Source organism: Zerene cesonia, chromosome 28 (genome assembly GCF_012273895.1).
Source record: "Zerene cesonia ecotype Mississippi chromosome 28, Zerene_cesonia_1.1, whole genome shotgun sequence".
Taxonomy (NCBI): Eukaryota; Metazoa; Arthropoda; class Insecta; order Lepidoptera; family Pieridae; genus Zerene; species Zerene cesonia.
Genome location: NC_052129.1, coordinates 1610555 through 1624470, shown reverse-complemented (window position 1 = coordinate 1624470; position 13916 = coordinate 1610555). Strand labels below are relative to the sequence as shown.

At 34.6% G+C, this 13916-nt stretch overlaps 1 protein-coding gene across 3 annotated transcripts in view; it reads left to right on the top strand.

The window, feature by feature from the left end:
• The first annotated feature begins 270 nt into the window (after window positions 1-270).
• LOC119837572 (zinc finger protein rotund-like) overlaps window positions 271-13916 on the top strand; it is a 137610-nt gene continuing 123964 nt past the window's right edge. For 2 of the 3 annotated variants that reach the window (XM_038363199.1, XM_038363198.1), the window contains exon 1: window positions 271-660. In XM_038363199.1, coding sequence (XP_038219127.1) covers window positions 487-660 — 174 coding nt within the window. In that variant the 5' untranslated portion in view covers window positions 271-486. The remainder of the gene's footprint in view (window positions 661-13916) is intronic. The other variant, XM_038363200.1, reaches the window with a different exon arrangement.

The following is a 13916-nucleotide window of genomic DNA, read 5'->3' as shown; positions in this document are numbered from 1 at the left end:
ATATAGTAATATTATAAAGTGAAAACTTTTGTGTGTTTGTAACGTTTTCACGCAAAAACCACTGGACCGATTTCAAAAATTATATCTTCATTAGATAGCTGCGTCTTTAGTGAGTGAAATAGGCTATATATGTACCACAGGCGAATCCGGGGCGAACAGCTAGTTATCTATCTTTGGCACAGAGTAAAACTTTATCAAACGCATCTTTCCTTTGTTCCAGATGCTGTATCGTGTGAGACATAAAAATACCGCGAAGTGATCAATTAAAACATAATGAACTCAGTGCAATATCAAATCTGTGCTTTATATACCTAGCTACATAAATTCAATTAATCCAATCCAGTTAATTCAGTTAATCAGCTAACCAGTTGGATTAAACGGACTAGTTCGACAAATCAGTTAACAATGAAAGTGCGGTTACGGACAGGCGTGATTCAGTCGAACTGAGCCTATTTAACGAACTAACTGGATTATTAAAATGCATTTATGAGTGACTGTTGTGACAACTACGGGATGTATACCACGTGGTACAGTCGTGGCGAGGGGGGGATGCACCACCACCAAATGGGGCAACTGTACCACGGGCCACCCATGATAAAGACTGAAGCTGGTGTGAATAGTGACTGCATGATGGCTGTCGACTACGCACCACCTATTAAGGTAAGAATCCTGGATTTATGGCTAAGCATTATTAATGGAAGCAGAAGTATGTGGTAGTCGAGCACGCTTCGGCACGAATTGGGCCAGCTCGCACCGGAGAAGTACCACACCCCCACAGAAGACCGGCGTGAAATAGCATTCTGCTGTGTTTCGTTCGGTGAGTGGGGGAGCCGGAGGCCTATATCCTTTTCCTTACCCTTCCCAGTCCTTTCCTTTATTCCTATCGCCAATCCTTTCTTAATCCCTTCCCAAAAGTCGGCAATCCATTTGTATAGGCGTAAGGTCTGCAATGGACCTTATGCCTCTTCAAATGTTCATGGGCGGTGGTAGCGCTTACCATCAGGCGTCCCACCAGCTCCATTGCCGACTGTAACATAAAAAAAAAGCAAGGGTTTCACAGTAAATTGTATAAGCTCTCATCAGGCACACACACACACACATTCGCACACATGTACACACACATTCATACACACGCACACACACACACACACACACACACACACACACACACCCACACACCCACGCACACTCACACATACACGCATACTTTTGTAAGTTTAAGATTTCCTTTATTTTACTTTTTGCTCCAATACTTATCCTCTAAACTTAAAGTCTAAGTGATGTACTTTATGATTTTATTTATATGTAATCAAATATATTTAAGCGTTGCCTATCCCAGACACCAGTCCTGTCTATTTTTCTTAATTGTGTTTCTTGTAACTGTAGTTGTAAGTTTGAGGAAATATATTATAATTGTTTTGTTATTTTTTATTTTCTCCTCTGCTTTAGAAGGGATACGCAACACGCGGGTCTAGGCCAAGCGTGCAACAGAATAATATTTTATGTTTATATTAATTATGTTGATGATAATGTGGACGACGTGAGGAACTTTCGTGTAATTCGGCACGTGTTAAGGATGGCTGCTTTCTGAATCAATCCCAGTGTGTGTGATGGTAGCTCTAAGTTATTTATATTTAATTACTAGCTGCACCCGGCAAACGCTGTTCTGCCTTACTCTTATCATTTAGGGGTGTGAAAAATAGATGTTAGCCGATTCTCAGACCTACCCAATATGCTTACCAAATTTCAGAGGAATCGGTCAAGCCGTTTCGGAGGAGTATAGAGACTAACATTGTGACACGAGAATTTTATATATAAGAAGATTATACTCTTTCTCCTTCAGTTTGTCCACGTTTTGTACTGGACCTAAGACATACCGTTTCAAACAAAGTTATTCCTATGAGTCAGTTATGCCAACTGTTTTCGTATTAAAACGGTAATTGCAAGCGCCCCGCGGTTTCACCCGCCTAATTCCTTATTCCGTAGGAATATCGGGATAAAAAGTTGCCTATATGTTATTCCACTGGTCCAGCTGTCTATGTACCAAATATCATTAAAATCGGTTCAGTAGTTTTTGTGTGAAAGAGCAACAGACACACACACACATCCTTACAAACTTTTACATTTACAATATAGTGATTAAACTCCTTATACTTTAAAATAGCATTTATATCTTATTAAAAGATTTTATAAAATCAAGTTTCTTATTAAATAAGCTAATGCATTTTCTTGGGTGGACTTCCATTTCAGCCAGAAGGGCTACTTCATCTTAATTCGGACGCACGGACGCAACCCGGTAGCGACATCTACAGAAGCGTATTTCCAAGCACATGCAGGAAATGTGTTATTATTATATAATAACTTTTTGGTTCCTTTAAAACGTCTATCATCTAAATTGTTTTATTATCACATAATCAAAGCCCATTTCTAGTGTCCATAGGTATTGACTCACAAATTAAAAAAGGTTAATAACTGCTTCGATATATTGACGACTACGATCTCTTAACTTGACGTAATCTACCAACTCTGGACTCTGGACTCTGTGATGTGGTTTGAAAAATATAGAAAAAAAGTACCACAGTCCATAAATTCCCTATTCCAGTGGATTGCAAGTAAGAAATAGGATGTTATCGGAAATAGAATACTACACTATATAATTACGTTAATACCCGGGCGCCGGGTTTTTATATTTTATAACGCTTCGCCAGGAAATTGTAGAAGTTCCTTCTGTATGGAAAAGGACGTCCAGGATTTTTTAATGTTTTTTCTGATTATCACATGGCAGCAACGTTAGCTTTGTAAGAAATAATCAGACAGCTTTTCTTAGTCTATATTGTAGATGTTTATTTTTTAATTTTAACTTTTCAGCAATTTATATAGGAAAAACGTCAGAATCCAAGAATATGGGCAAATTTAATCATTCTATGTTAACTTTATATATCATATTTATTTATTTATTTAAAATACTTTATTGCACAAAACTTAGAAGTAACAAGTTAAACAATATACAAAAAAGGCATATTTTGTAGAGGCTGCACTATTGCTACACAGCAATCTCTACCAGGCAACTTGGTAAGAAAGGAAATGAAGTTCTGGGATAGTGAAAAAAAAACTATACTGATTACTGATGTCTGATGTATAAATGCACGTCAATATTCAATTAGTATACAGTAGCATTCAGGTGAACCGAACTATATTTGTATGTGTTTACTGATATATAGTTATCTAACATATTACAGTTTTAGCATACGTACCTGGCAATCAATTCGTGATAGGTAAGTACAATTAACTCACACATCTTGTCCCATGTATAATGCAATTGGTTATACGTAGTTAGCTAATTAATCTAAATAATAAAATGTTTATTTCTCAATGTATATATCTAAACTTTGTTATCATCTAATTCCTTTTGACTTATTACATTCAAATTCAACAGATATGGTAATAAAATATAAAACTAGATATTGAACTATCATCGCTCGGGTTACGATCAGTCAGGTCCAAATCTAATACAACTTTAGCAATATAATCTACTAGCTGCGCTCGCGATTTCACTCGCCTAAATCATATCCCGTTGGAATATCGGGATAAAAAGTTGTCTATACGTTATTCCAGTTATCCAGCTATCTACGTACCAAATTTCATTGCAATCAGTTCAAGAACGTTTGCGTGAAAGAGTAACAAACACGCACACGTCCTTACAAACTTACGCATTTATAATATTAGTAGGATAGTTTACCACAGTTGCAGTGTCTTGCAGTGTGAGCCAATATAATCACCACTGATGCAGTCTTCACAAATTATTGATATTTGAACCTAATGGTCGTGCATATCAAAGACAGCACGCGTCCATGTCAAATCAGCACACTAGTATCAGATCATTAGCACGGCAGCAGTTGAATGAACTATCTGGATGGAATGTCACTGAGGATAGATAAATAGTAGACTGGTTGAAGGTTACCTTGATAGGATTTTAATTTATTGTGATGGGAATACTGCGAAAATTGTCTTTCATTTATATGTAAACTAGCGTTATATTCTAAGCTATGTATTCTCGTTTTTAATATGAGGTAAATTACCTTATTACTTCTCAATGAATGGATGAAAGCTTTTTTGGTTTAACAAGATCATAGAGTGGGATTATACCTTAACTAAATGTTAAGTTTAGAAATTAAAAACTTTTTAACGGATTTTAAACGCGATTTATTCATTATATTGTTAACCCGACGTTTCGAGCTCTACAGCGAGCGTGGTAGAATCAAACATAAGAAAACATTAAATGCTGAGTCATGCTTGTCTTCTGACAAAATCTCTTGCAAACTCTTACACGATTCTTTTTGAAGCGTTGTCCTTCTTCATACTTCTATATAAACATGTTGTTAGGGAAGCGCTTGACCACGATCTTGCCTGATGGTAAGCTGAGATGTGGTCTAAGATGGAGCGCGCTTCCCTAGAAGGCACCTGTTCACTCTTCTCTTGAAGACCTCCAGATTGTACTCATCAGGGAACACAGACTTAGGGAAGCATCTTACATTATTATATTACCTCGTCGTCACAACGCGTTATTAAGAAAATAATAAATAATACCCTAGAAATTAATTATAGATTTGCATATGTTCCAGAGCCAACACGACTGTGCGACTAATTAATTGTAATCAATCTAATAAGTAACCGATAGTTTCCTCTCATTAGTTGTTCAAATAAAGGAATAGATACTAAAGAATGCTGGACATTTAGCATTGCAACTTGCAGAGCAGAAGACTGTTAAATGAGTCTCCTGTTAATGACATTTTTCATATAAACGTATTTCAGTAGTGTCTAGTTAATAATTCTTTTTAAAGATGTAATAATATGTTAAACTTAGTATATTTAAAATTTTATCATAATATTACCTATATTTTTTTTTATTATATTAATTGGTAATTCCCTTATTAAAATTACTAGCGGTCCAACCTGGCTTCATCCGTGGAACGCTATTTTTCCATAGTGAAAAATTGTCTGAATTGATCGAGCCGTTCTTGTGTTATACGCTTAGCAAAACATTTACCGATTAATTCTTATTCATATAGATTCTATTCAACTTCCCATAAGCAGTAACATTATATTTCAGCCCAATAATTGTGCAATAAAACCATTCAAACAAATATTTTAATCCCCTCCATATTTTTTACACAATAAAACCACATAACTGTAAAAAATTGTTATCCATAGTCATTAGTTTAAGAAGCTATGCAAGAAAAATCACGTGTGAACGAATCGAAGTATTTAGCATAGCCTATTATAGGGTTGATGGGACATTACTGACATCCTTTGAAGGGCCTGGTTTAATAGTTGGCAATGCTTTAACCGGACTAGCTATTAGATCTTTATTTTTAGCAAAGATCCAATAGTACGTAATAGGTATTGTTAAGATAAACGATTTTTTTCGTTTTCTGGATGTCATTTGGAATTTTATGCATGTCGTAGGTACTTAGATGATGTCAGACATTCCTGGTGGGCTTAAATGATGTGACTTTTAATTAGGAATCCTACTAGCTACAACCTCATTTAAACTAACTAACAATACATGAAGTCAGTCTTTTTGCTCGAACTGTTAATTCATTCAAAATAAAGTTTTCTTCAAAATGATGTGGGTAAAGCTGTTGAAGCAGAAAAACACTTTCCTCGGAGTTCACCAGTATAAAAATCAAACAAAAAAATTGCTCGCTTGTGTTATAAAAACATCTTAATATGTAGCCTTCAAGTTGATAAATTTTGCGATATCGGATTAATTTTTGCGCACTGTCCGCATCCAAGACATCAAATCTTCCCTAAAATATTAAGATAAACATGTTAAAAACCGTTCTCATCAACTGTATTTCACAAAGTATCCTTCGCTTCTCATCGGAATCAAACTTAAGCCCATACTGCATATTTGCACGTGCATACCGTTACACTAATGGACCGACTTCGGTTAAGGTAAACCAACAGTTTATATTTACAGCTTCAATTGTGTGCTTAATTACAGCGAAACTCCGTTTAAAATGTTTGAAAAAGAAAAAGTATTCGTGAGGATAAATAATATGGAATAAAATTATATGGGAAAATTAAAAAATGATCGGATGTGACGGTGGATAAATCTTAAAACTGATATTAATGTAGGTTATTTAATAGTTATTTAACATAATCAAGCCATTTTTTTACATATAAAGGAAAATCACATCCCCATAAATTTATTTGCTACGTTCATGGGTTAAATTTGATATAGGAATATATTACAGTCTAGATTAATATAACACAGGCTTCTTCTAAAAATCTGCACACGAGTGAAGCCATGGGCTTTAGTAAGCATGAATATAATACGTCAGATGTTTGACCACACGCATGTTATGGCAGATGTATCAAGAATTTATTTATTTATTTATAATAATTAAAACGGTTTTACACCAATAACATTAATTATTAACTATAAATTTTTACATTATATGACATCTCACTTAATTTTATAAATAATATATATGACACGATTACAATTAATGACATTCAGATACAAGTAACAATATAAAATAAAGACATTCGATTAGTTGTAGCTTCCGCAGAAGCTCAGACATGAATGGTATAAACACTGTCTTTTAGATGTATTTTTAAACGCTTTTTATTAGCTTCACCTGTATGTTTGTTTGTAACCGACTTCTTTGGCGCGATTTTGACCCACTTTAAACGGCCAGATTTCGTTCAAACTTTGTAGATTTATTGAGGACCGATGACAATACACTAATTTGATAAAATTATTCCATTTTTCAATTTGCAAAATATGATAAAAGCGTGTTTTTTAGTTTTTTTAAACTATTATAATATATTATTGTCTTTACACCTTACGGTTGCTATGGTAACACGTGGCTAGATTCAACAAGATTCTTAAACTAGCCACACCTTTGTTATAAAGGATAAGATACCTATTAATAAGGATAAATTCAAAAGGTATCATGATTTTTCATCTTTGAAAATTGGTTTAACACCGACAAGTTAGTATTTGACCTATATATCCAAGAAAACTACATTATTCGTGAGTGAAATATACTGTATTATTTGGTTTCTATCACGATAAGATGACCTGGGGGCTACTGATGCGTGAGCTATATATATTTTTTTATCACAGACCAGCCCTCATGTAGTCGCAGTATCAACATCTAATATATAAAATTCTCGTGTCACAGTTTTCGTTGCCATACTCCTCCGAAACGGCTTGACCGATTTTGATGAAATTTTTTGTGCTTATCCGGTTCTTCTCCTAGTTATTTTATATTATTAGTTTCTTCTCCTCCTGGGTCCTCAGTGACCCTTTTTTAGAAAAGTTGTGTTTAATATCATCAGAATAATGATAAACTATAACAACCATTTAAACTCTATGCGATTAAGAGTTCACGCGTAGACCTGACGTCAGCCGGGTCAGCAACAACTTAATACACACACACTAGTAAAAATCATTACAACGACTAACGGTGCCAATAAATGTGGCGGTGGAAAAAAAAAATTTGTTTGGAGTTTTTTTTTTTTTTCGATAAACCTGTTCATTTCCCTGTTCAATGGGACCCATTCACCAGAAGATAGATGAATGGAGACGGTGTCATTCACCGCGACTCAAAATCAACAGTTAACGAGATGATTATTCACGTAGTGCAATCGTGTTAGTTTTTGTGGCGGACTACTGTAGGAGACAGGGCTGTCTGTGACACCGAAAAATGATTTTTTATTTTTTTTTTTTAATGTCTCAGTCGGCAATGTAGCCAATATCTTTACATAGATATGAATGTATAAAATAAACCTTGTAGTTATGTGTTTGTAGAAAATATTGCATGATGTTTTATAACAGGGGACTGATTTTTTTTTTGTTTAATGTTTTGTATTTAGAACACCACAATTTTGGTGTGTGTTACAATTTAAGAGGCTCGTTTTGTTATAATTTTTATTTATATGTTATTTTGTGTTCCAATACAGAATTTGGAACTTTATCAATGTGTGTAACAATTAAGTTATCGCTCTAAAAGCAATAATTCATATTTTCTTCAAAAAATGTCGCTCACATCCCTGAGGGGAGGTACAACAACAAATCCTCAAATGGGACCAAATGATAACACCCCTATCAAACAAATAAAGAATCTGTTGAAACGCCAATCTGTTGAAAACTCATCGAGTTATAGACTAACAAAACCGAAAAAAATCACAATTCTAAATGAGAACCTTGATTTTTCAGACGTCGGTTAAATAGAGATAAAACTATATTTATTTAAAGTGTATATCATGTAATTATTGTAACAGAATATCGTGACTGGAATATACAAGTGCACAGAACTATTCATGCAAATAAATTATTGAGATTCTAACAGTATTCAATATTAATGTAACATTGTTTCTTATTTATGTATTATTAAGAATTTCATAGGAATTTGATAACTTCACATCAGTTAAACAGATCAATAGAAAAAAGAACGATTTGATGAAAGCAATCTGAATAATGAATGTCTAATAGTTTATGTGATATGGGTGAATTCCCAGCTACGAAAGCATACGTATTATTGCTTTTTTATCCTTTTTTTAGCTTCATCTGTATGGATGTATGTTTGTATGTAACCGTCTCTTTTAGACTCGTTGTGACACACTTCAAACGGACAGATTTAATTCAAACTTTACGCGTTAATCAAGAATCGGTAATAGTACAATAACTGATACTGATAAGTTTGCCTAGAATTTAATAATTTTCTGTACTCAAACTCAAACATTTAATGATTCAATTAGACTTCTTATAGAAGCACATTTGAATCGCCATAACATAATTACTATGTTTAAGAGAAAGGGAGACAATTTAAAATAATAATTGTAATAGACTAGATGCTCGTCCCGGCTCCGCCCGTCTATCGAGGTTGCTGTTTTATCACAAGGGATTTAATCGGGATTAAATATATCCTATAACCCAAGTCAGCTCAAAACCAGCCAACCAGTAGTTTCAGCGCGATTGACATCTACGTCCAAACAAACAAATTTTCACATCCATAATATTAGTGTGGATTGTGATATTAAGCTGACACATCGAACCAAGATCCTCTCCACACGCATCCCAACCAGTTACAGCAGAAAGATCTCCCATTCGGCAGCCCTGATGGAGTATAATGGAAGATGAAAAACTGAGCAGAGACGATGCCGGCCGTGGTAAATTGTGTTCGGTCGTGCGAACGATTCCAATGCAGGTTGATGTTTTTTTTGGCACGGGCTGAGATAGATTAAAAATTTGTCATTCATCTGTTCCGCAGTGCGAGGAAATTTGAATTATCTATGTGGGTAACCGACGGGAGTATTGTAATAGATTTATAATCGAGTCATTCTTGTCACGAAAATATTATGTCTCGAAACCGCTATCCGAAGCTAACTGGGATATTATTTGTGATTGATATTTTTGATGTACATTGATGACTGTTTTAATTGTTTTATGGGCGTTTTGTAGTATGGATACTTTATGAAAATTGATAATACACATGCTTTTATAAGCTTCACTTACACTACAGTTACACAAATATACATATATTTGTAGTATTTTCTTGTGTTTGATTTTACGCGAGTATTATACATTTAGAAATTGACAACACTTTACACTCCCCGTGACCACGCTCGCTGTAGTGTTCGAAACGTCGGGTTAATAATATAATGAATAAATCGCGTTTAAAATCCGTTAAAAAGTTTTTAATTTCTAAATACATATATTTGTGTTACTGACTCCATTAGACGCGATTTTGACCCATTCTAAAGGGACAGATTTAATTCAAGCTTTGTGCGCTTATCTCGTATTGTCTACATTAAATTACATAATTTTATCATGTTATCCTGATCAGGATCGCCAGGATTCAATAATTTGCTTCCTTACTCTGTTTAAGAGCACGTGATGCTTTTAGTTTTTTTTAAAGTAACTTTATTAATTGATTTTATTGTATGCTGTAACAATACACCAATCAAATACCTTTGAGGGCATTAAAAATTCTTAAATATGTATGGTATCAAAATTTTCCTATACTTTTTAACATAGTATTTGATATCTATTCATTAGTCACTTATTACAGACTTGGCATGAATTAGCTGAAATTTATCAGAAGAATAACAAGAGCCATTGTACCTAACTGTATTATAAACTATTTTGTACTTTATTATAATGGCCATATGTAACACTTTGTATTGTAAATTAGTGGAACAAATTAAATCACCATTGCTACAAGAATTCAATATTTCATCACCAAATTCAAATATCCAAAAATGTCAGTTTCGTATTGCTCTAAAACAGCCGGCTTTCCGCTTTTCAAAACACACTAACATCATCTTAAAATACACATCCCATTATGTTAACTCCTAATGACCACAAAAGCTAATCAACTTTCGATGCGGTCGAACTCCGGTAGCGGTTTGATCTCGGCCCAATCGACTCTGCGGCTTCCGACTGCAATTTGTCTACTGGTTATGTAGTTATGGGCGCTTTAAAGGGATTTGGAAAGGAAGATGACTGTAATTATGCTCATAGACTCATTCAATGGGGACATTGATGAATCATAATATGTTTTAATTTTATATTTGTTGTCAGAAAACATTAATAACTACTTAATATAAAACAAAATCGCATTCTCTGTTCCTATGTCCCTATGTATGCTAAAATCTTTAAAACTACACAACGGATTTCGATGGGATTTTTTTAATAGATAGACTCATTCAAGAGCAAGGTTTATATGTACAATAACATCTATTAAACTACTTTACTATTAACGCGTGCGAAGCCGCGGGCAACACTAATTATTTATGAAATAAAACATTAATTTCACACAGATACAATTATTATTCTAAGTACCTATTGAGATCTCCAATCGCAGACATAGATAAGTCTAGTTCCATATGACCAGATGTTTGTATGGCAGCGCAGCAAAGGAGCAGATGGTCCACCGTATTTTATAGTGGGGAAATCTTGCATAGACACCCACGGACCTCGGGGGAGAGGCCGTGGGTTATGTCGGACTCTTACCGGTTAAAATCCCACTATAGTCCGTCTAGCCGCTTTAGCGAAGGGGTCACAGGTACTTGTTGGATTTCATCCGCTACCCCACATGGGCCATCTGATATTAAGTAGTCATCCCTAAACACTAGCAACACTAGAGCTGTTACAGGTGATATGCCGGCCCTTAACGGACATATACGCTTTTATATTTTCATATATGACCAATTCCATAAGACTCGTGGAAATAGATCAGTGTTTTCGCAACACTGTCATCCTGTGGGAGCATCAGAGGAAATGATCGGGCTAACGATCTGGTGACGTCATTAATCAACCTCAGCAGAATGGGGAGCTGGGCTCTGGGTCGAAACTTAATACGCGATATTCGGTTTGCGCGTTTATATTATTTGCCTCTTTTCGTTCGTTTTATTTGAAAGTGTGTTAAGTTATTTATCTATTCTAATGTTATAAAGCTGAAGAGTTTTTTTGTTTGTTTATTTGAACGCATTAATCTCAGGAACTATTAGCCCGATTTGAAAAATCCTTTCAGTGTTAGATAGCTCATTTATTGAGGAAGGCTATATATGTACCATGGGCGAAGCCGGGGCGGACCGCTAGTTACAGAAGTAATGCCCAATCGAAATTCAGAAATAAATCCCTCGCATACAGATGCAGTGTTAATATTAACACTAATACTACAATACTAATGCTATATTCAAACACTAGTATTAGTATTAGCATAATACCGTAATGATTCGTTCAAAATCATCAAGGTAAAGTATCACAACTTCTGGATATGTTGTGTTTAGCTTATCTGTCAGTTACAACCAATATTGAACGAAAAGATGCAGCGAAAAATGTTAGATGGACTATGACTGACACTTGATATCATTGAAAACATAATAAAACTGACATGTTTATCTATCCACTTAAAATATTGTTCAAACAACTACTTCTTCTTTGTCTTTACTTCCTACTAATACTATACTAATACTAATATACTAATCCTACTAATATTATAAATGCGAAAGTTTGTAAGGATGTGTGTGTGTGTTTGTTGCTCTTTCACGCAAAAACTACTGAACCGATAGCAACAAAATTTGGTACGTAGACAGCTGGACAACTGGAATAACATATAGGCAACTTTTCACCCCGATATTCCTACGGAATACGGACTAACGCGCGTGAAATCGCGGGGCACAGCTAGTCATTTATAATTTTTAAATGATCTAGTAAGTAAATGTTTAAATTTAAAACCTTATACCAAATAAACAGTCCATTAACCTTATTAGTTTTTTCTGCAAACATTTCCTTCTAATTTATAATAGAGTTAACTACTGCTCCACTTACCATAGAGCGATGTTACAGACGAGGGCGGTGGCAGGTCTTAGAATAAAATATATTAATGATGTCTTCGCCACAAACAGGGTTTGTCTCTTAAATTAATTATCCTTTGAGATGCTGGGGGAGAAAACACGCGGTTTCCGTGGAGACTGTAAAAATGAAAGAAAATCGAATCGAAATGTTATATGTTTTTTAGAAGATTTTTTTTTTTTTGCTAATTTATTATCTCTTTTTATTAATTGTAATTATGTAATGTTATGTATTTAATAGTCATTTTGTCATATATATTATTTATAAATTTAAGTGAGATGTTATATAATATAAAATTGATAGTTAATAATTAATGTTGTTGGTGTAAAACCGTTTTATTTATTTTTATAAATAAATAAATTAATAAATCTTCAGTTACAATTCATTATATATATTAGTGCTATGCTCAGGGATCGAACACAACCAATGGTGAAAGAATTCATGAAATCGGTCGAGTAGTCCCTCAGATTAGCGTGTTAAAACAAAGAAACTCACATCTTTATAAATTAACTAGCTGCGCCCCGCGGTTTCACCCGCGTAAGTCCGTGTCCCGTAGGAATATCGTGATAAAAAGTTGCCTATATGTTACTCCAGTTGTCCAACTGTCTACGTACCAAATTTCATTGCAACCGGCTTAGCAGTTTTTGCGTGAAAGAGCAACAAACACACACACATCCTTACAAACTTTCGCATTTATAATATTAATAGGATTAATAGGATTAGTACGATTGTAATATTAGTAGGATATTATTCTAAAGTTAAACAATCCTTTGTGATAATAGCATAATTATCATAATTATTATTTTCACGCGAAATTTATAATGTATATTGATAAAGGCTTAAATGCAACATGATAAATTTAGATTCAATTGCTTCTCCGACTTTCTGCAGTCACTAACATATTGAAATCAGATTTCTTTACTTACATAATAAGGTTTTATCACTGAATATATATCACTCTTTAAAGTCTAACGGAAATGCCGACCTGGTCTTTAAATAAGGGCCTTTTAAGGCGGATTTTAAGTCTGATTAGATAACTGTTCGTAGTTCTACAATGTTGCATAAAGATGTAATTGGAAATAATATTGCTAATTAGAGTTCCGATAAAGCAGTGGTGGCTCAGTGGTGAGAACCTCGGACTTCAAAATCGATAAGTCGGGGTTTGAGACCGGGCGAGCGTGCAGGAAATAAATTGATTTTTCAATTTATCTGCGCATGTGGATAACATCACCACTGCTTAAACGGTGAAGGAAAATATCGTGAGGAAACCAGCATGTCCGAGAATCATAAAGTTCGACGACATGTGACATCTGCCAACCCGCACTTGGCCAGCGTGGTGGATTAAGGCCTGAACCCTCATAGAAGGCCTGTGTCCCAGCAGTGGAAACATATATGGGCTGATGATGAATTAGAGTTCCGATAGCGCCCAATGGGATGGGAACCTACTGATATTATGAGCGTAAACTTTTTAATTTCCACTAATAACCAGATTTTACATACAACTATATGAATAGGACAGAATAATTATACAGATTAAGAT